This window comes from Eumetopias jubatus, unplaced genomic scaffold, assembly GCF_037043125.1.
Source record: "Eumetopias jubatus isolate StellerSeaLion01/CBP00866 unplaced genomic scaffold, mEumJub1_p1.0 scaffold_16, whole genome shotgun sequence".
Lineage (NCBI taxonomy): Eukaryota > Metazoa > Chordata > Mammalia > Carnivora > Otariidae > Eumetopias > Eumetopias jubatus.
In genome coordinates this window covers 88,870,945-88,893,313 of record NW_028274822.1, presented here as the reverse complement: position 1 = coordinate 88,893,313, position 22,369 = coordinate 88,870,945, and the positions used below count along the sequence as shown (strand labels likewise).

Genomic DNA, 22,369 nt, shown 5'->3' with positions numbered 1-22,369 from the left:
AAATGCGACAAAGGTGACAGGTCCTGTTTAAAAATGCTCACACAGGGCACCTGGGTGGCTCAGATGGTTAAGCGTCTGCTTTCAGCTCAGATCATGACCCCAGAGTCCTGGGATGAAGCCCCGCATCGGGCTCCCTGCTCCGCAGGGAGGCTGCTTCTCCCTCTGCCTCTCTCTCTCTCTCTCCCTATCTCTCACGAATAAATAAAACCTTTAAAAAAATAAAATAAAATAAAATAAATAAAAACGCTCAGATGTCCAGACACCCTTGCCGCTAGGGGTGGCCATGTGGCCCACGTCAGGTCACATAGGTACTAGCAGAGGCCCACGGGGTGGGGTTTCCAGAAAAGCCACTGTTTGGCTGATGAAGAGGGGACAGACCGGAGAGAGGGGGCCTTCTGCCCCTGACCCAGCCCTCTCGTCACTTCCTGCTCCTTCCTGCCGGGAACACGATGGAAGGTGAGAGGCAGGGCGGCCGCAGACGGGGGATGGTGGAGCTCAGATGGGCACTGCTCATCCCACAGTCACGACCCAGGCCCCGGGTATGCGCCTGCCTCCACCTTCCCAAGACAGGAGAGAAAGTAGCCCTGCCAAACGAAGCCTGGATTCTGTGACGCCATCCCAGCGACATACGGTTCTTGTGATGACAGAGGTTGTGGTCCGGGTACCTGGCTGCTTGGAACCAGGGGGGAACCCAGGGTAAGCACAGGCCTCCCCTCCGGGGAGCTGGCTTCATGGTGAAAAGTCCCCGCTGGTCACTCAGTCACCCGGGGCCCAGAAATGTCCCACCTGCATGGCCAAACACTGCCCCCCCGCAGGGCGCAGCCCCCAGCTGGCCCCTCAGCACAAGCAGCTTCGGACACGGATCCAGTCACCCCTCCAGAGAAGAGGCCAGCACGTCACACACACAGATGTGTGCACATAAATGTATATATGCAGACGTTTATTGCATAAATTCCTCATAGTGCTTTCCCCCTGTGTTTGTATAATCCAGAAGAAAAGGGATTCGAAAAAGGTTTTCATTGTGCTCAGTTTTTAAAAATACAAAAACGAACATGAGGATTACAGGAATTCGTTAACGTGCTGAACTGAGAATACAAACGAACTGCCCAGTGATCTAACCCGTGACTCAATTTACAGCTGCTGAGAACACAGCTTCCACATGAGGTTCCAAGAGCCCCCGGGGAGGGGAGGAGCAGCGAGGCCATGTCCCCTGAGGCCAGGCAGCTCCGACGCGGGAGGACCCGTGACCGCTGCCCAGGCGGCCAGCCGATTCCCCGAAAGCAACTCCACCCCGCAGGGCGGACATCCAGTTTTTAAGCACCCACACACACCAGATAACGAATGTTACAACATTTTTAAATCATTTGAAGTCCATGAAATAAGGAGACCCTGTTAAAGCACGAAACCCACGAGCTGTCAAGCGGGAGCTTCTGCTCGCCAGGCAGGGCGGTCTGGTGGGCACGACACGCGGCTGCACCAGGACCCGCAGGAGTGGTCGGTCGCCGGGGACCAGTCCACGTGCCACAGCAGACGGCCAGTCCCTAAGGGATGACAGCCAGAGCCAGGAGACCCACGGAAAAGGGAGACACAGATTTACACCTGAAGAGAGCAAAGGGGACTACAGGCCCAAGGCTGAAGGCAAGATCGCTCCTCAGAGGGGCGCCGCCGCTGCCAGAGCGCCAGCCAACGCAGGAAGCGTGGCCGTGACCATGGCTGTCAGCCACAACCGTCCACGCACAGGTGACCCCCGGCTCCTCGCAGCGCGTGCAAGAACACTTGTACAAAGACACACACTCTCTAAGCCTTGCCACACACACAACCAAATGCTCCCTTTCGGCCTCTGAAGGTCAGGACGTGACCCGGGAAGAACATGGGGAAGCCACCAGACGCAACTGCGGGACAGACATGACTTTCCTCCCAGCCTGTGGACACTTGCCTTCCCAAAGTAACGTCCTGAACCCACGGAAGTCACAGCACAGATGTGAGTGGCAGGGTGCCGACGAGCCGGTCCGACTCAGAAGTCCTGCAGCTCGGGGATGTCCCGGTACAAATCCAGGGTCTCGGGGTTCGAGAAGGCCCCCCGGTGCTCCACGCCTTTTCCAGCGATGATCTGTTTCACAGCCACTTCCACTTTCTTGCCGTTGAGGGTGTACTGCCAGGGAGGGGCGGACGAAAGAAACACAGCGCTGAGTCTCAAGGGGAAGAGAGCCCTCAGCTCCCGGGTCCAAGCATGTGCAAACCGCGGACCGACCGTGCAAACCGCAGACGGAACGTGCAAACTGCGGACCAAATGTCCAAACCGCGGACCTGCAGACCGAACATGCAAACCGCAGACCAAAAGTGCAACCACAGACCAAACATGCAAACCGCGGACCGAACGTGCAAACCACGGACGGAATGTCCAAACCGCGAACCCATGGACAGAACATGCAAACCTCGGACCGAACGTGCAAACCGCGGATGGAACGTCCAAACCGCGAACCCACAGACCGAACATCCAAACCATGGACCGAACAACCAAACCGTGGACCAAACGTGCAAACCACAGACCCGCAGACCGAACGTGCAAACCACGGACTGAAGGACCAAACCACGGAACAAACCAACCAAACCGAAGGACCAAACCACAGAACAAACGTCCAAACCGCGGACCGAACGACCTCGGCCTGGAGCCAGCCACGCAGGTGCGCCAGGGAGGGGGCCTTCCACCCGGTGAGCAGGTGGCACTTGGATCACTGCATCTGGGGGATTGTGGGCTGATTCCCTAAGCCCAGTTGCCTCCTCGAGCATGAAGGGGGGTCCAGCACCTCTCCCTGCCGGGAGGACAGGGCTCCAGGGGGCTCACACACAGACAGCTCTTGCAAGTGCCTCACTGTCAGACTGTTTCTATTTCGTCAGTTAGACTGACTTCATTACCCTTCTCTGTACCATAAAGTCGGGCCATCAGCATCATGTCAGCAGCAGGCTGGCTTCTGCCACCTCGTCACCATCAACTGGCCATCGAGCCTCGTCCATGAGCCTCACCAAGCTTCCCCCAAATCTTCCCTCAGAACCGTTCATCAGGTCGGGATGGGGTATTACTTTCCTCACAGCCAGACTCCTTCCAAACGTTCAAAGCTCCCCCTAAAATCTGTGGCCCGCATGTTCCGCCTTTGATCCCCGTGCCTCTGGTGGCAGGGCGGGTGTCTGGGGGCAGGGGACTCGAGGGCAGAGACCTTAAGGAAAACGGCGGTGCCCTGATCTCTCCTCCATGGGCACTATTTTTTTTTTTAACCTGAGATGTAATTAAAATTCATTCATTTGAAAAACTCGGGCGATGTGTGAACTAATTAAGGATCTAAGCGCTAGCTTCCGAGGGACTGCCTGTCATGTGGGTGTTAGCCCCTCTCGCCCCGAAATGCAAGAGTCTCATGCAACTGTATGGGCTTGTTAGCTTTACAGAAAAGCTCCAAGAACGGCTCAGGGGAGCTAATAATTTATATCTTCCATCAGCTGACAAAAGAAAGAAGACCATGTTTCAGAAGAAATCCCGCTACTGCTTCCTCTGGTGAGGAGGGTGGCAGGGAGGCAGAGAGCCCCCCACCCCCCGCCGGCTGCTGCTCAGGCCTTCCTGGGGCACACACGTCATGCTGCCTGCCGTTGGGGTGGGCCAGGCGTCTCAGCTGTGAGCAGGGACAAAGATGTGCTGGGGTCAGGGCAGTTGTGGCTGCCTGGGGCCTGTCGGCCTCGCAATTCCCCAAGTGCCCCAAGTCTCCTTGGCCAGGCCACCCCCTCCCCAGCGCACGACACACGGGGCCACCCCAAATCCATTAGTTCAGATCAGGAGGATCTGAAAACACAAGGGCCTTGAAAAATCTCAGGGAACCCTGGAGTGACTTCCCAACCCAACCAGACAGCAGAGACAGCACCTGGGGAGAGCGGGGGCTGACGGCGACCCGAGCGCCACGCTGAGGACAGAAAGACGGGCCACCATTTCCTGCATCTCTCGGATAAACCGTGCCACTAATCTCATGAGCACACACAGTTGGGGGGTAGCCCTTCCAGCAGCAAAGGACACACGTCCTGTTTCAACAAAAGAAAGCCAAGGGGAAAATCAAACTCTCGTGCTCCAAAATATTCGAGAAGCAGACAGAACTGGTTCACTGAAGGAAAGCTTTAGGCCCTCAGCAGAAGACAGTAAATATCATGGACTCAAGAAGTGCCTTTCCTCCCTGCGAGAGCCACGGTCCCCAGAGTCACCAGGAGTCAGCAACCGAGAGAGACAGAGAGAACTCCCAAGCTTCAGACAGTTCCTGTGCATAACCAAAATTTAAAAGAAGCAGGTAGACAGGGGAAGTCCCGGCCCTGCTCGGGGCAGCATCAGAGCTGTCTCCCATGGGGGCCCAGTCAGCAGGCTCTGCGCTGTGTCCCCATCAGAGAACCGCTGTTCTGCAGACTTCCATACACCCTGGCTGGTCTGTGCACTCAGCCCACCCTGTGCACACACGTGTGCACGTGCACACGGCAGCCTCTCTTCCCAGCTGATATTCGCCTTGGGAACAGTCCAAGTTAAAGCTGAGATCCAATCTGGGCGCCCCTCCTCCCCCAGAACCTAAACAAAGTAGAAGGGGAGCAGCTTTCTGGAGACATGCCTCTAAATAGATTCGACTCTTCTTTCCACAGGCAAAACTTAAAATTAAAAGGCAAGAGCAACAGCACCCCAGCGGCTCTTTAAAAAGTTAATATTAATTTTCTCATTAATAATTTTAAGAACAAACTAAAACCGCACCGGGGAAAAGCCCATTGGATGCGCAGGGCTGGGCCTGCCTAGCCTCTGAACACAGGTATTTAGCAGAAGTTACTTTACATGCAATTCAGGAAGGGTTAACAAAAAAAAAAAAAAAAAAAAGGAGAGATGTTGGGGTAAAAAAGATGGGGTTGCCAGGCAACGCAGACAAACTATATATAAAGCAGAACAAGCTTCTAGATGAGTCTCTGCGTGTGGGGGCTCTCGGGGGGATGAGGGTGCTCTGGTTGCTGCTGCCCGGGGGCAGGAGCCCGAGCCCGGCGGCCGACCTACCGGAATGCCCTTGGTCTCCAAGATGAGGCTGGGCACGTGCCGTGCGGACAGGCCGACGCGGATAGCATTGCGGATGCTCTTCACCAGTTCAGGCCCGAACGTGTGGCCAGAAGCCATCTTCAGGAAGAGGAGCACCCTCTCCTCCCCATCCTTGTTGTACTGGGGGACACAGAGGCTGTCCATCACCTCCTCGAAGGCCTCCACTGCAGACACAGGGGAAGGGGCCACATCTCGCACCAGCCCACCATGGCCGGTGAGGAAGGAGGGGGAAGCCGGCCGCCCGATCCTGCTGGGGACAGCTGCCTCTCCTCCACCCTCCTGGGAAGAGCCCCTCAAGGCGAACAAACAGAAGAACGCCCATCACTGGCAAGGGTCGGAGCTTTAGCTCGAGCTGCAATGGTCGATGTGTTTGTAAGAAGCCAAACACAGGCCTTACTCGCTTAATTACAAATTAATTTAAAAATAAAAAGGCAGCAAGTACCAGTGGCGGGGACTCCACTGGTGGGAGGAACAAAGGCTGGAGGCAGACAGATCAGGACTTCTCCATCCTGGCCACACAAACAACCCTGACATGACATCTGTAGGAAGCCACCTCCTACAGAGGCTGACTTTGGGGCCTGGGTGGGGCATTTTAAAGGCCCACGGATGACTCTACTCTGCAGCTGTGAGGCCCACTGTCTGCATGTGGTGTCCCGAACGGTGCTATGTGACCTCCAGGAATCACACAACCTCTCTGTGCTTCTCCTTCTTCACCCGTAAGGACGAGACACAATTAAGCAACCCAAGGTTGCTCACTGTGAAGATAAAATGTAATGGAACAGGGATGGGCCTCTGAGGCTTTATGGCTACAAGCAATGTGGATGAGGTACGTTCTAGAAAGAAGGACATGTTCTCACAGCCTCTGAGGCAAATGGGCTGGAGTTATGCCAAAAGGCGGGCTCTTTGGAAAGCAGGCTCTGGGGCTCCCTCTAGGACACACCCTCCTTCCTTCCTGGATGACTTGAGAATAAATCGAGGAGAAAGGGAAAATACGTACCGATGTTATAGATTTCCGAACTGCCGAATCGCACTCCGTTGGGGTTGAGCGTGCCATCGCTGGAAAGAGACACAAGGTCACGAACACACAGCGGGTCCTGAGTGAGGCACGTCACCCGGGGGGCGGGGGCAGTTACCCCCTTCCCACACGGCAACACTGGGTCCAGTCATGAAGGCTCCCCTGCCCCCCCCCCCGGCTCCTTATCCCCACTGGTCACCTTCTCTCTCTAACTCCAAGCCAGACAACAAAGCAGTCCCCTTTGTGTGGAAACACCTGTCACCCCCCTGCCCCTTCCCACCCGTATAGGCATGCTGTGCACCCAATACCCACACGCTCCCCGTTCTGGAAGGGCCATTGCTACCGTGGACGGACACACCTTTGCCACAGGCCCACCACCCCACTCTGGGCACAGAAATGTGGATCAGGCCCAGACCTGGCCTTCGGGCAGCTGACGCGGGATGCCTCCTGTCCCTGCCTGGATGCCCCGGGAAAGGGGGCTCCAGGGAAGAGAAGCCCTCTAAAGACCCTCACCTCCGGCCCAGCATGATGATGCCCCCAGTCTTGGGGTTGATTCTGCAGTAGTCGCCATGCGCCCAGACACCTGCAGGGAGGCAGAGGTGCTCAGTCATCCCAAGGAGAAGGGGTCCTGACCAGCTGCCTGGACAGATGGCCACGGCAGGCAGGACAGTAACAGGATGCTCGTCAACAGACACGACTGAGGCACAGAAACAGGTATGGAATGGGGCTGGGGCCCAGGGGTAGAAGTGGACTAGACCATTCCTGCCCCCAGGAGCACAGCGTCTAGCAGGGGCCCCTGTGCGCCCAGTTCTGACACGCACCAGCACACAAGAGAACGCCACTCCTTCAGGCGCCAACAAGGGCCTCACGAATTCCCGGGGTTGGGACCAGCCCCGGCAGGGAGGGTGCGAGAGGCGGCCAGGGAAGGTCAACGGGAGATTTGGGAGCAGGCCCTCTGAGTGAAGGGTAGAAACTACAAGGCACGCTTTAGGAAGACAGGGTTGTCTGGGACAGCGGAGGGGGCTAGTCTGGTGGGGCTGGGCCGTTCTTGGAATAGGAGAACAGCAGCAGCGCGACCAGTGGGAAGCTACTAACAGAGGCCCGAGCTAAGGCACGAGCCATGTGCACGGAGCTCACTGGCTGGTAAAGCCCAGGGGACAAGGAAGGCAGGGGAATGGGGTGGGGTGGGGGCAGGGATCAGAGGTGACCCTGAAACCAATCACCTGCACCATCCCCGTGTGGCCTGGTGTGCAGCTGGGGCCTGGGATGGCCACATTCCCAGGGAGGCCCTCGTCTTGGCATACAGCAAAGCTAATATCCCCAGGGATCAAAGCGCCAGCCTTGGCCACATCCTCCACCGGCACGGAAGAGGAAAGAGAAGTCACGCCTCAAGGGAATTGCCAAGGGAGCAATTAAACCAGCCAGAAGCTTCCTCCTGCCACCAAAGGCAGTGACCCTGATCAGCCGCATGAACGGAGGCCAAACGGGTGTGAATGATGGACAGCACATTCCCCTGGCTCTCGGCCACCTGGAAGTCATTTCCCCAGGGGCAGCCTGGCCTCCTGAAATGAGCCCCAAGACCCTGCGGCCCAGAAAGGGCATCTGAGAGCACCTCCTTCCCTGCAATCCTGGAGACACTCCCTGGCTGGAGGTGTGAACCCCGTCTGCTTGCACCTGTCCGGGAGGCGCCACCCGTGACAACATACTGCATTCATTTATCCCCTTGCTCATTCACTGTCATGAGAAGACTGCACGAGCAGTGACTAAGACTCCTGCCCAGATGAAGGCCAGGACATCTGTCCATCTGGAGGTAGTGTGGTCCTTGGGAGGCAATTTGGGAACGAAGGGCCTCCTGAGCTCATTTCTTCTGGTGCAAAAGAGGGCTGCAGGCCTCCAGGTCCTTCTCCCCTCCTCGCCATGCCAAAGACAGAAACCCCTTCCTCCTGATGGGACTTGCAAAAGACTCATGTACACAAACAGGGGAAAAGAATCATTCCTAGGACTGCAAGCGATACGCCAAGTTTCTGCAGAAGCATATCTGACAGCTACTCTGAACACCGGGCTTACAGACGCCATGTGGGGGGAAACAGGGCTGCAGACACGGCCACAGGGCACGTCCCACCCGCCCGCCCCCAAGTCCTTTCTCATCCGGGGACCGGGCGCCCGCCCCCGACACAGTCTGGGTTGTGCAGAGCCGGCTCTCCCAGGAGTTTGACCATGAACGCAAGGCCCTGGAAATGGAGACAAAACGGAAGACGCACACGCACGCTGAAGGAACTGTCATTTGTGAAAATACAATGAAGCACTTCCACCTCGTACAATCCAAAGTCGGGAGAAAAAATTCACACAGGGCGGGTGGCTCTGCTGCCAGGTGGTCACGGCAGAGAAATGCAGGCTTCCCTGCAGGTTCCCGTGCCCCCAGCCAGCAGTTCCAGCTGTGCTCACCACACTGGCTCCTTCCGCCCCCTTTCAGCGACAGCACGCCAGCGCGACAGGGGGGACCCAGCCTTGCTCTGGCTTTCCTCCTGGAGGAAATCTTCTACGGTGAGCATGTGTTTTTGGGCATGAGAGAATGATGGCATGGCTTTCCACATCTGTAGATGCGCCATCGTGAATAAACCGCACACGCTTCTCTTATGGAAGGACCTAGGACTCCAGCAGTTACGACTCGGGGCGTCTTCCCACTTTGAACTCTTCTGATGTGGGCTGAGGGAAACTCTGGCTGTCTCCATGTCATCAAGCTCAAAGTCTTGACAGTTGGTGGGCAGGTCTGGCCTCCCGAGTGGACTGTGTCCTGCACTTATCTGGACCCATTCTATTTCCCTTTTTGCCTTGGCTGCCAGGAAACTCAGAGCTGAAATCATTGCTTTATAGAATCAGAATGGTCTAAATCTTCCTTCAGTCTGCTTTTAATTTCTCTTTTAATTTTTACTAGGTTTTTAAAAATGATAAGATATAAAGAAAAGCAAGACAGCTCATAATTCCCCCACTCAAATAACCCTTTGTTGTGCATTTATTCACAGACTTACACACACACATTTCCTTTTAAAAGTTGATACAAAAGAGAGAGATACTGTTCCCTCTGCTGAACTTCTTCTTTTTGCTTACTGATTTCTTGGATCTCACTGCCTGCTTACATTTTCACCTGGCCTAATGATGTCGATGTCTGTGAGTTTGCTTCCTGCTACAGAAACGACAACCTTGGCCTCCAGCTGTTTCCTTTAGTCACCAATTCCAGTACAGTGTCAGAATGTCCCAGTGGTGGGGCATGGACAGTCAGGTTCTCTGTGTCCCTCCCACCCACAACCGACAGCTTCAGAGTCCCATTATCTTAATTGCTTTCCTCCTTCTGTACTGGCTCATATACCTCCCCCTACCCTCAGAAAGTATCTGAGGAAACTACTTATAAAACCGACTGCATGATGAGATTCTTTAAAGAGAATCAGAAACCCTGCCCTGGGGGTAGAGGACTGCTGCAACCAAGCAATGATTTCAACTCTGAGCTTCCTGGCAGCCAAGGAAAATTGGAAATATAACAGGTCACAAAATATTTGTTTTCTCCAAGAGGGAATACCAGAAGTTCAAAAAAAAGAAAGACTCTGAAATCAATCCTGAGACATTTATCGTGTTAACCCTGTATACGTAACAAGTTCTAGGAAAGACAGTTTCCAAAGACCAATGGGCAGTATTGCAGAAGACAAGAGACGGATTTCTTAGATGAATCCTCCAGCTGAGATTCTACTCTCTTCCTAAGACAGGAGCCCCTGCCCTGTCCTTCAGGGTCATCTGAGGAACGCTTCTCTCTCTCTCTAAGCTCCCTCTATCCCGCCTCACGCCGTCTGGGCAGCTGCATGCTGGCAGGACCCAAGGTGGGGCTTAAGTACGGCAGGTACCCAGTGGAGACCAGGCCACATCTGGGGTGCTCCTCCAACGCCCACGTGGGGGTGCGATGCCAGATTCGGTGGTTTTTATGTGGGACGTGCAAACGTGCAAAGCCAGGCGGAGAAACGGTAGGGGTCCACAGCAAATTCTGCCCCCGACAGCCACCTGCCCTTCTCTGATCCTCCACATGCAGTTAACGCAAAATCAAATTACCTTCCTAGAGACCGAAGAAAGCAAACACTTGGAAAAAACCACTCTGGGACAGAGGGCTTGCTACACTGTGACTGGCAGAGCTGCGCCAACTCGCGCCTGCTGACAAACGAAGGTAAGGGCAGACGGGAGTCAGAGCTTGAAACAAAACACTTCCCTGCTCGGGGGCAAGGCGCCACTCGGAAGATGGAACGCGAGGGTGTCAGTCTGTGTGAGAGTGACAGGCAGGTTGTAAATCATCCCACTGCCAAAGCACTCCTCCTCCAATAGTCCCGTGAGGACCGGGTGAGGGTGCACGCACGGCAGAGAGGAAGAGCCCCAAGCCAGATTGCTCCTGAACACGCTGTCTCTCTCCGAACTGGCAGGCACAATCCTGGGTAGGTGTGCGGCCCGCAGCCCTCCCTCGGGCAAACCGGTGCTCGTGCCGGCCCCCCGCAGCCGCACACGGGGCCCAGGGGCTCTGCGCACAGAGGCTAGTTAAGCATAAACCGCCCCACGGGCGCCCAGGTGGCTCAGCCGGTTGAGCATCTGACTCTTGGTTTTGCTCAGGTCCTGATCTCAGGGCCATGCTCTCAGGATCCTGAGATCTGCATTGGGCTCCACACTCAGCAGGGAGTCTGCTTGAGATTCTCTCTCCTTCTCCTTCTCCCTCTGCCCCTCTCCACCCACACTCATGCACTCTCTTTCTCTCTCAAATAAATAAATAAAATCTTAAAAAAAAGGAAGAAACTAACCCAGACTCCAGTTTCACATGATAGCTTCAAGCTGAATGTGACAAGATACTGATCCGACATTCATTCTCACCCCACCGGCGGAAGGAGCTGTGAGCGGGGGGGGGGTTCAGAACCAGACCCTGAAGGCCCAGCCCCAGCGGAGTCTGGGCAGCTCTGTCTGCATCCCCGACAGACCGACCTACCTGGGAATCTGGAGAAATAGGCCTTCCTGTACTTGCTCCCATTCTCATCGTTCCAGAAGCACGTGGGCTGGCAGGGGATCGGCTTGGTGCACACCAGCTCACCACTCTCTCCCCAGATTGCCTTTCCTGGTTCAGGAAGAATGAAAAACTAATGTGACCACACACAGCAGCCACACACCGTGGTGCATACTCACACTCTCCGTCGCTTACACACCCTACTTGGGAATGACCCCCAGTGACCTTCCCTCCCGACTCCCCCAAACCCCTCTTCTAAAGGAAATTTATCTTTCCCACATGTGTATTAATACATTCACTCCATCAACACGTGTCTCTGAACAACACAGTCATCCCGCGTGTTTCCAAACTGCGCAAACGGCATCGTGCTGCGTGCGTCCAGCACCCTGCTTTGCTCTCCCAGCGTGGGGTCGGGGTGATTCGCTCATCGGCTACACGCTGCTCCAGTTCATCTGTTTTCACTGCTTATAAGTCTTCACATGCGATTGTGGCCATTTATTCCTCCTAAAGGGGAAGCTCTACTGTTCCCAACTCTGTTCCCTGCTGCAAACATGCTACCACGAACACACGTGCACGCCTCTCCTTGCTCATACGGGCAAGTATCTCCCAGGAATGGGATTCCTGCACTACCAGGTCCCAACCTATCCTCACCTTCACTCACTACTCCCGACTTGCAGGCTAAGGGGGTTGCACCGAGTCCCACTTGCTCCACAGGGCACGCAGTCTCCAGCCCCGGGCACAGCACAGGCCGGGGAAGCCGAGGAGAGAAGGCAGCACAGCATCCCTCCCAGTGAGTGGGCCCATTTATCCAGCACCTTTCACAGCACAGCACCGCGGGTCTCGCACTGAAAGTCACCATCCCACCGTGCGTCCTGGGAGGCTCGAGTTTCCACATTTCCTTTCCCTGGCCCAGCTCATCCCACCCCACAGAACCCCCGAGATAGAGAACAGACAGACATCTGGAAGCTGAAGAGACGGCCATTGGTTTCTCTCTGCCAGGAGCATCTCCCCCCGACCAGGCCACAGAATGTAGCAGTGCCCAAGACCAAGAGAAATGGTTCGGGCGGTGGGGAAGAAAACAGATATATGGGGCCGAGAACTTTTTGTGAGCACCAGAGAAAAGTCCTCTTCTGAAAGTAAGAACTGATTTTCGGAAAGGTCTCTGGCAACATTTTCAGTGAACTAGAAAGAGAGCTCCTTCCTGTGCTATCCAGACTTACAGCCCCTAACCTGGTGGAACCACCATGGCTGACGTCTCTCCCTCTTCCTCACACAAACTCCCCATTCACTCTGCCCAGTTAAAATAACAGTGGCTACAGGGCAAATTTGTACAGTGCACACACCACACGCCAGGCCAGGCCCTGTTAGGTGCTGGAGATACAAACAGGCTTTGCTGATTTACCAATAGCCACTAAGAGGCTACAAAGCAAAAGCTCGCCCTGAGACTGTCAGAGAGGCCAACCTCCAGCTCCCTCACTGGGTCCGGGTCAAGGTGTCAGACCAGCAGGGCAGTGGGACTGCCTGAGCAGTGTCTCTGGGGTTTGGACACCGGGAGAACAACGGCCCCCCTGCAGTTCCTGAACACAGCTCTCCACTGTGCTCCTGCCCGACACTGACTGTTGAGGCGGGCAGGCCGAAGGGGGCTGGGGACGGGGAACCCGGTGGGTGGCTAGAAGTGAGCTGGGCTGCCCCTCTCAGGGCAGTTACACATCCGAGTGCTTCCGAGCTACCAGTCACGCCCAGACACAGAAAGGAAGACGGTTAGTGAAGCCATCACCTTCCTCGTTCCAGGCTTCCACGGCCATGCCCAGGTTCCGGGCCTGAATCTCCCCTTTATACACAGGAATAGAAAAATTCTGGCCCATGAAGCAGGAGATGATGTCAGTGCCACCTGCAAACAAAGGAAAAGGAGATCCAAAATTCAGAAGACAGACAAACAGCCTCGTCTTTTACTGTGAACACCAGAGGAGGAAGACCCTAAAACACAGGTATCACTACTCTTTCTCCAGGTAAATACTGAAAAATCCACGGACAGTTAGTGCTTCTTTTCAGGGAGAAATGGGGAAGATGATTTAGAAATTGCAGCAAACCACCCATGTCTGAGTGATTTATTTTTTGACCGAGTCTTCCTGCTGGATAAGAGACAAAATAAATGACCTCTTGTGGTCACAATGAAATTCGAGACTCGGGCTCACGGAAAATGGAAGCTTCGCCCATTAGCTCTACCCCACAGGCACTGCTCGGGCAGATGGCTCACACAGAGGCCCTCTGCTGTGGCCGGAGGAGCCGCACCCCTGGGGTCCGTGCAGGCTGGGTCTCAGATAGGAAAAACGCCAACGCCGGGAAGGAGCTCAAAAGGGAATCAGATCCTGGGAGGCACTGAGAGGAACGGCAGGAGCCCCCAAAGCTAGACCCACTGCTGCCAACGACTGTCCCCTCACTCAGGCACTTGGGGCGGGAAGGGACCCCAAGGGGGACGTGAGCGGGAGGTGCACACAGAGCCGGCTTCCTGACCCCAGCGACTCCTCTGCATACATGTGTGTGTGCACGCGTGTGTGTGCCGGGGAACATGCCCCCGTAACTGAAGCAGCAGTCCCTCCTTCACCGTGCCCGGCGCGCGCGACCCAGGGTGGAGGGCGCTCGAGAGCCACGTAAGACATCTGGATGCTTCCAGCAACCAGCAGGCTTTCATCCTGGCCTCGACTCGAAACTGATTGTACTTCTTCCCTCAGACAGAGGCTGGAAGTGTGATGTCCCCTCTGCCTTCTCCTGACACCTCGGGTCACGGCAGGTGTGCCCCATGAAAATGAGAACCACGCTCATCTCAGTGGCCGGCAAGGACTGACCAGCGCTCCAGGCCCCAGGGAGGTGTGAGCGCTGCCCCCCGAGGCTTAGGATGCTCTCTAGGGGATGCTGGGATGCGCACAGCACCAGCCCAGGGCTGAGGGTCCGACAGCACCGGGTCAGCCAGCAGTACCACTCAGACATATTTCCCGAAGCTTCTGCAAACCAGCATTCTGGGCAGGTGATACATCTGGCTCTCGCTTGAGACAAGACCCAGAACTCTGGGAGGGTGAGGAGTGGATGTGGATCCCTGCCACCTGGCCGGAGACCCTCTCCACAGACAACCTTCTCATGCACACAGGCCACCTCAGACATACTATTCCTGCTCCCCCCCCGCCGCCCCCGGAGTATCTTGAAGAGTGTTTTGTGTCAGAACAGGAGAGCTATTATGTTTCCAGGATCCGCAGCATTCCACAGAGTGATACACAGGCAGCAAACATTGATAGATGTCACCTGTCACGAGGCCAATGACCCCACTAAATAAATGGCCAGAGCCCCAGCAGGTCCGCCTACTCGGCGGGCAGCATTCATATGGAAAGGCCCCTGGAGGCCACATGGTACAGTCCATCCCTTTTAAAGGCAGGCAAACTGAGGTTCAGAAGGAAAGGGGATGTCCCAAGGCCACTCTCAGATGCTGGCGGGACCCCAGCCCTCCCTGCCCACCAAAACAGCTCGAGACACCCAGCCTCGGGCCACGGGTCCAGCTGGAAGGCGGACGGCTGGCAGGGCAGCCTCGGGCTTCAAGCATATCACACGGCATCTTTTAAAGATGTGTTTTCAGAAAAATAAATTAAAGTCATCTAAAGATTCTGATGAGCTATGACAGAATTAACTCTAAGTCACACTGTTAAGGGGGAAATAATGGAACAGCGTGAACCCTAAGTTAAACGGGTCTCACCCCACCGACACATGCTCCCCCACCGACGTACAGACGCCCCCGGCAGGAAACAAGCACAGGCTTCCTTGGGGAAGGAGGACGGGCCAGGGCGGTGGGGTGGACACCACTCTATTTCCTTTTTGGATTCTGAATATTTTGCAACATGCACAAATTGTCTTCATACAACTTCATGTAGGGAAAAAAGGGAAGAGGAAAAAAAATTGAAATTTCACTTGAAATCCCAACACCCATATACACACACACACGGGTGTACACACGCCCCCCCAACATATTCCTTTTCTTGATCTACAAAAATGACCACGCTTGTAATTCTGCAATCTGCTTCTCTCACTCAACATATCACAACTCTTTCAGTATCAATAAATATGTTTCTATCTAAATAAGAATTTTCATCATATCCCTCCTAACAGCCGCAAAAATTAAGGATGCACCATAAATTAGTCAATGAATCCCCTTCTACCGGGCATATAGGTAATTTCCAGCTTTTAACGAATATAAACGATTTTGCAACAATTGTTCTCATCCCTGGCCAATCCTTATTATTTACAGATTCTGTATTTGCAAATTCTCCTACTCGCTAAAATGTATGACCTCAGGATCAACACTCGGGGTGCCTTCAAGGTCATCTGAGACCATGAGCCAAGTGGTGGAAATCTCGAGATGCCCCCCACGCACGTCCCCAGCTGCGGGGCAACAAGGCGGTGCCGTGCTCTGGTTTCAGCTCCCGCTGAGAGAAGACCAGGGGACAGCGAGGGGAGGGGCAAGGGGCGCAAGAAGCTCTGGCCCGGGGGCCGGCCACACAGCACCCTGTTGGGAGGCTGCTCCGGCAAGTCAGTTAACACTTCTGAAACTTGTTTTCTCTTCTGTAAGGTAAAGAGAACAGAATCTACCAGAAAAGGTTGTTTTCAGAAATATAAGATTATAATACAAGGTTGTTTTCAGAATATAAGATGAGATGTGTGTGCGTGCGTGTGCATACCTCCCCCAGGAGCGATGGTTCAGCGGTCACTAACTCAGCGACTTTCTAGAACTTAACTGTCATGAACGAGAAGAGCCAACCGTGCAGAGATGTGCGTCCTGCTATTTACCCGGGACGAGTTCAAGACAGCGGACCTGGCGGGTCAGAGGCTGTGCACGCTTGCAGGGGCCAGCCTGGTCGTGCCCCACTTCCCCTGCTTCCTCCCGAACCCCCGCCCCACGGTGCAAGCCCTACCTGAGATGGAGCCCAGGAGGACGCTGTTCTTGATGCACCTGTAGACGTAGTCGTAGCTCTGGGCTTTCAGAGAGGAGCCGGTGGACAAGACCGTGTGAAGTGTCTGCAGACTGTGGGTTTCCACTAGGGCCAAGCAGCACAGAAAGATTAAAACTAAGTCCGACACCTCTGTTCTGGCCTGCGTGCAGGAGACAGGCAAGAGAGTGGCTCTGCACTCCTTGGCTGGCAAGGCGCGGTGTAGGCCAAGCGTCCCGAGGGGCATACTGACCTGGCTTCATGTTTTTCTCTTCCAGGATGGCCAGCCACTTGGCACCTGTTCCAAGGATGGTGATGCTAAGGGCACAGGAGGGAAAGAAAACAGAAACTCTCAAGGCTCCTGCACATTCCACGCTCCAGAGCTTTCTAAAATTAGTGACTCGTTTCTGGCAAGTTTGCAAAATCCGAGACACATCATTTTTCTGGGCTGAATTAATACCCAGTGTTCAGCAAACACCTGCGTTGACTGCGGGGTTCAGCAGGGACAGGTCTGCACCCTGACTCCAACACGCAAGGAGCCCTGGCCCCCTGAACACGTGGCTCCATGTGAGAGACAATGACGCGCACATCAGCCCACGATCTTCCCAACTGCAGGGTACTTGCCCTTTTGGGACCAAAGGAGGCCAGAAAACCAAGGCCCCTCAAGTTCCAGCCTCACGCGAGCCCCTTCCACCAAGGTGGAGAGGGCAGCAGGACCCTCTGTGGGAGCAGGGCCCGTCCTGGGCATTCAGGACCCACCCCCTGTTCTTAAATGACTTACAAAATCGCAGCTCTTCTCGTTTCAAACGTTTAGAGTCTACGGTCCTTCCCCCACATCCACACGGAGACCGACACCATGCGGAGCGTGAATCACTGTATTTCTGGGGGAGAGCGCGATTTATCGTTCCTTTTACCTCCCAGTTGCTCTTGCAGCCAGGCAGCCCTTGACCTGCAGACCCTCTTCCTAACTAAATAATGCCTTGTCTTTCGGACCCAAAGGAGGCTGCAAAATCCAGGTCCCTCTGCATCCCTCTGGGCAGCAAAAACCTCATCCCCTCGCCCCTGGGTGGCATCTCCCTCCAGGAAGACAGCCACATGCTGTCTGACGCTGGGGTGGCTGGGCAGGGAGGGCCCCTCGAGCCTGCTACCCTTTGTTCCTCCCGGCCCCCCCCTTCACTTCACGACCACCACCCTGCCACCACTAAGCCGCCCACTGAGACTTTAGGCACCTCCCACGTCCCCCATGTTTACTGCATTAACTCAGCCAGTCTGGTTCACAAATGCAAGGTCACCTCCAAGGACTAAGGTGTCACCCTTTCAGGAATAGCTACATTTTTACAGAAGATAAGGCACGCTATCAGCCTCTGATGGTGGAGCAGTGACCGCCCAGCCACCGGCACCAAGGTCTCCAGCCACCAACCACACCAAAACGACATTCCTTATTCTGCACAGCCCCAGAATCAACGGCTCTCTGTGGTTCTTTCCATATCCCTGTGAACCCTGACCTTGGCAATGCACAGAGACCCTGAACAGGTGCTGGGTGGGGGTCACAGGCCTGCTTGTCGGAAGAACGGGAAGGTCTCCCCATCCATCTCCAGGGCTTGCAGGAGATGTGTAAAAACACACTCAGCTCATGAAGCATGGGAGCTTTGTGTGGGTGCTCACCACTGCGTATTGTTACGGAGTACTGCCTGGTCGCTGCACAAAGCATGAGGCAGCTTCCCGGCTGGACAGGTGCCGGCCCCAGTGCCCCAAGGGCAGCTCACAGACAGCGCTTCCAAGGCCACCCACCCCGTGCCTGGGGAACTCCATCAGCCGAAGACCCATCAGTTTCCCTTCGTGTGCCCTTGCCCTGCCACCTCCCCCCACCCCCCCACGCCCCCCCACCCCCCGGTTCATTCTCCACTCAGGAGCAACACTTAGCCTTTAAAAACACCGGGTTGTGTTGCTTCCAGTGGTGTCGCGTTTCATGCTGAAAAGCACCCACCGTCCAAACCAGCCTGACAGTCCCAGAGGGACCAGCCTCCCGCCCCCATCCCCCAGCCGGCCCCACACCCACCCTTCACATTCACAGCACGGGGGCTCCCCGTGCACAGCTATGCCTGTCCCACCTTAGGGCCCGGGCACTCACCATCCCACTGCCTGGAACGTGTTTTGTGTCCCCTCCCCAGGCCTGAGGTTCAGACCCCAGCGGCCTTGCCTCCAGGGAGCGTCCCTGACCTCAGGGCACCAACAGCATTTTTTCTCTCTCCTTCTTCCCCCATTTGGGTGCAGCCCCATGAGGACAGGGACCCACTTGCCTCCACCACTGCTACGCACACGCCAGGGCCCAGCAGGGCACCTGGTGCAGAGCAAACACCCAGAGATGTGCAGGATGCGGACATGACCCTGCAGACGGCTGTCTAGCAAGTCCACTCTGCCAGATGAGCCCGTCATTCCCCACCATGCACCACCTAGACCTCTCCTACCCACAGACAGGCAACACGGGGGAGCTCAGGTGGTTTTGATGCTGGCCCAGGTACACGCAAAGCCTGGACAAAAGACCCCAGAGTTCTGGCCCCAACTCTAACCCGAATATTCCCCAAGCCAGACTCCCAGAGCCCAGAAATACACCCCAAATGACAAAGAAAATTCATCTGTTAGAAGAACCTTGTTTGTGTCTACAAAATAAATGCTCTGTTATCAGATATGTTAGTAAGTCTGAGCCGACACATTAATAATCGGCAAAGATTTCATTCCTACATTAGTCAATATTATTTAAAAACCCAGAGACCCTGAAATGGCCTGCAAGGACCCTGCTGTCAGCCGGCTTGGGAGAGCCGCTCCTCTCGCCACAGACAGGTAGGATTTTACGTGACCATATGTAACTCAGTTTTAATCTTCAGCGGGGGGGGGGGGGGGGGGGGCGCACAGGTAAAGGTCAGATGAAGGTCTCCCACCACACCTGACCTACACCCCCTCCTTCAGTGGCCGCTGGCAGTCAGAGCAGGTGTTTGAGGCCCGCAGCCCTCCCAAGCACCCCTCCCCCAGCACCTGCCTGGCTGCAGAGCTGCACCGGCCTCCATGAACCGGGCAGGGAAGCTCCCAGCCGGGTCCAGAGGGGCCCTGTGGAGGGCCAAGGCCATGTCTCCAGCAGCGTCTGGGGCTGATGGAAGGCAGATGTTCAGGACGTGCCTACCACATCGGCCCAGACCACATACCTGTGAATGCTCAGACATGCACGCACACACGCTCATTCACGCACTCACCCCCACGTGCACGCACAACCACAAAGGCACTCACTCTTGCTCACACATATTCACACACACACTTTCATGTACTCGCTCAAACCTGTACACACATACACTCATCCACACATGCAGACATACATACTCTTGCCCAGGCAAGCACACACTTGTGCACATATGCAGACACATACGCAAGTGCACGTACACACACACACTCACACACACACAGCTGGGTTTTCCTGGGGCCCTTAATCCTTCAAATTCATTAGCACTGAGCCCGAATAATGCATATTTTCTAACCGTCTTCCTGTTACACACACACACGCGCGTGCGCACACACACACAGACACACACCAAAAACTGTCCCCACCTGGAGCCTAGCTCACAGGTATTAAGGGTAAAGCTCTTAAAGTCAACTCAGTTCCGAGGGATTCAATTAACCTTTCTCTGGAAACAGTCTCATTAGGAAATCGCCTTCCTCGCCAATATTGTGAGCCAAATGTCAGGATTTAAATATTACCCAGGCCAGGCAAAGTTATATTTGAAATATTAATGGCCAAGGATTTAAAAACATTAGTGGCTCTTCTGTCTCCCCACCATGAACAGACTCAAACTTAGAGTAATGAGCACATTCCAGAGGCCCCTGGAGCTCTGCTGCTTCTATATTCTCATCCCCAGAACCACGATCATTAGGCCAACAGTGACCACGGGCCGCAAGGGGAGGGGGGGACGCTTCCACCGGTTATGATTAATTCATCAGCAAAGAAAGCACTCACAGAACGGTCTCCTGACACTTTCCCCCAGTGACCATGAGGAGGGGAACTGGGAGAGGGAGGGCCCAGCATCCTTCCCCACGCTCTGCCTCTGCTCCCCTCGTCGCCCGACCAAGAAATGAGCCGTTAGCAGGACGGCATGGAGGCACAGACACCCTCATGCAGCATCTACAGGAACATTTCGGAGCAACCTTGTGACGGGTCCAAGAAGACTCCAGGGCCAGCTGACAAAAGCAGGACTGTCCTCTCGCCATGAGGCTCAGAAGGCTGGCGGTGGGAAGCCCAGACCCTGTGAATGCCCCAGTGCTGGGCTCTGCGCCTGCCCTCCACGGGCATATCCACACCATCCCCCAGGCAGCCTGTTTTACACCCCAGCCCACCCTGGAGCTGGAGGAGCCCTGCGTGAGACAGAACCCTCACTGGCCCTGTCTCCCTTTCTCCTGGGCTTTTCCAGCAGTTCTAAGGCTCCAGAGTTATAGACACAAGATCCCATCCCCTCTCCTGATACCCTGATGTTCCAGACTCACTCCTGGCCCCTGGGGGTGGCCCCCATCTCCTTGGTCAGTCCCTGTCAGGACTGCCTGCCCCTTCCCACCCTCCTTGGCAACTTCAACCTCCCTCACCCTCCCTCGCCTTCTGAGGGGGCCAAGCGCTCCCAAGAAGACACCAATGCTAGAGCAGTCGACAGCACGGCGGCTCTGTGGCTGAGCACGGTGTCTCGGGCACCTACCCTATCCTGTCAATCAGGTCCCAGAGCACGTTGGGCGTGGGCACCAGGGGGGAGCCGTCGTACAAGACCACAGCCGCCCCTGTGGCAAGAGCGGACACCATCCAGTTCCACATCATCCAGCCAACCTGGAACAGACAGAAGGAACACAGTGTCAACCGAACGCTGGGCCAGGTGCCCTTGCTTCTGCCACTCAGCTTCTCACGTCCCTAGAAAACCTCCTGAAACTGAGCCAACAGTTGGCAAGAACTGCCCATCTCCGATGCACGACACTTCACCCCAGCAACTCCACGCCAAGAGTTTCTTGTACAGATCCATGCACATGTGCACACTAAGATGGGTCAAAGGTGGTGTACTGCAGCCTCGCTGGGAGATGGAAAGCAAGGAGATGTCCACCAACACAGAAGCGGTCCCACACACGCACATCTACTGTGGAACACCGCACACGAGTCCGTGAAGCCGCATCAGACATTTGGAACAGCACGTGGCAAGCCTTCAGGAGTCAGCCCACCGCCGCCGTTCACAAGAATGAGGCCTGCGCGGACGTGGACCAGTCTCTGAGCTTACGTGTAAAACAAGCCAGCAGATGGGGTGCAGCATAACCCTGTCCACACACAGGAAAGCATGGCTGTGCACAAACCCAGAGACCCAGGCAGGCATCCACACATGCCACAGGAACACGCAGACCGCGTGTGTGAGCACGACCAACGCGGCCGCCCCCGGCCCAGGAGGACCCTGATGTCTCAGCGTGTGAATGTTTTTCGTATGCAAAGAAGGCTTTTTTTGTTGTTGTTATTTAAAAAACATTTTAAGGCAAAAAGGTGCTCACAAACCCACTGGCAACCGTGTTCCCATCCATGCAGGGGGAACTGTGGGCGGTTCCGGAGCTAAACCAACACAGCAAGGGAACCAAGGAGCCAGGGAGCCGGAGGAAAGCTCCAGCAGGAATGTCCTCCCGGGAGGCAGGGAGGGCCAGGAGGATGCCCCGCCCCGTGACCTTGTGCAGGTCCCACAAGGGGGACCAGGCACCACATGAGGCACCCCAAGCGGCCCACCGGTACAGCCTGGTTAAGAACCCCCTGGTTAAGACAAGGGCACTTAAGAGACAACCAGCACAGAGGCTCAGCAAGCAGTCACCGGTGGCCTGGGTGATGGGCTCAAGAACCCAGCGGGCCCCTGAAAAGCTACCTGTCCTTCCCCTCAGCGACACCAGCGCTGGGGTCACCCAAAAATCTCAAGTTAGTTAAGCTGCCTTTTCACCAGGTTTTAATATCCCTAGGTGAGTTTCTTTCACTAAGGAATTATTCTTAACAAAAGAAACCAGCGCTGGGCAGCCCAAGCAGCACGGTGACCCGGACAGTTCACTGTCCGAGGAAGCTGTAAAGTCCATCAGTTAGGGACGCGGCGCAGGCCTGGCTCGGGCTGCGGGGATCCCCGCAGCTGCTGTCACCCAAGGCTGGGGGCGCCAGCATGCCCCACAGAAAAAGCCACCTGCCCATCCCTCCCAAGCAGAATGCTTCAGGAAAAGTGAAATGC

At 55.4% G+C, this 22,369-nt stretch overlaps 1 protein-coding gene across 2 annotated transcripts in view; it reads right to left on the bottom strand.

Annotated features, from left to right (window-relative positions):
• Window positions 1–1,914: 1,914 nt before the first annotated feature.
• AACS (acetoacetyl-CoA synthetase) overlaps window positions 1,915–22,369 on the bottom strand; it is a 60,107-nt gene continuing 39,652 nt past the window's right edge. The window contains exons 10-18 of one of the 2 annotated variants that reach the window (XM_088019458.1): window positions 20,837–20,961; window positions 16,360–16,424; window positions 16,092–16,214; window positions 12,914–13,027; window positions 11,122–11,247; window positions 6,627–6,696; window positions 6,096–6,154; window positions 5,060–5,262; window positions 1,915–2,152 (exon numbers count right to left, since the gene is read on the bottom strand). In XM_088019458.1, the coding sequence (XP_087875584.1) occupies window positions 2,015–2,152; window positions 5,060–5,262; window positions 6,096–6,154; window positions 6,627–6,696; window positions 11,122–11,247; window positions 12,914–13,027; window positions 16,092–16,214; window positions 16,360–16,424; window positions 20,837–20,961 (1,023 nt within the window). In that variant the 3' untranslated portion in view covers window positions 1,915–2,014. The remainder of the gene's footprint in view (window positions 2,153–5,059; window positions 5,263–6,095; window positions 6,155–6,626; window positions 6,697–11,121; window positions 11,248–12,913; window positions 13,028–16,091; window positions 16,215–16,359; window positions 16,425–20,836; window positions 20,962–22,369) is intronic. The other variant, XM_088019459.1, reaches the window with a different exon arrangement.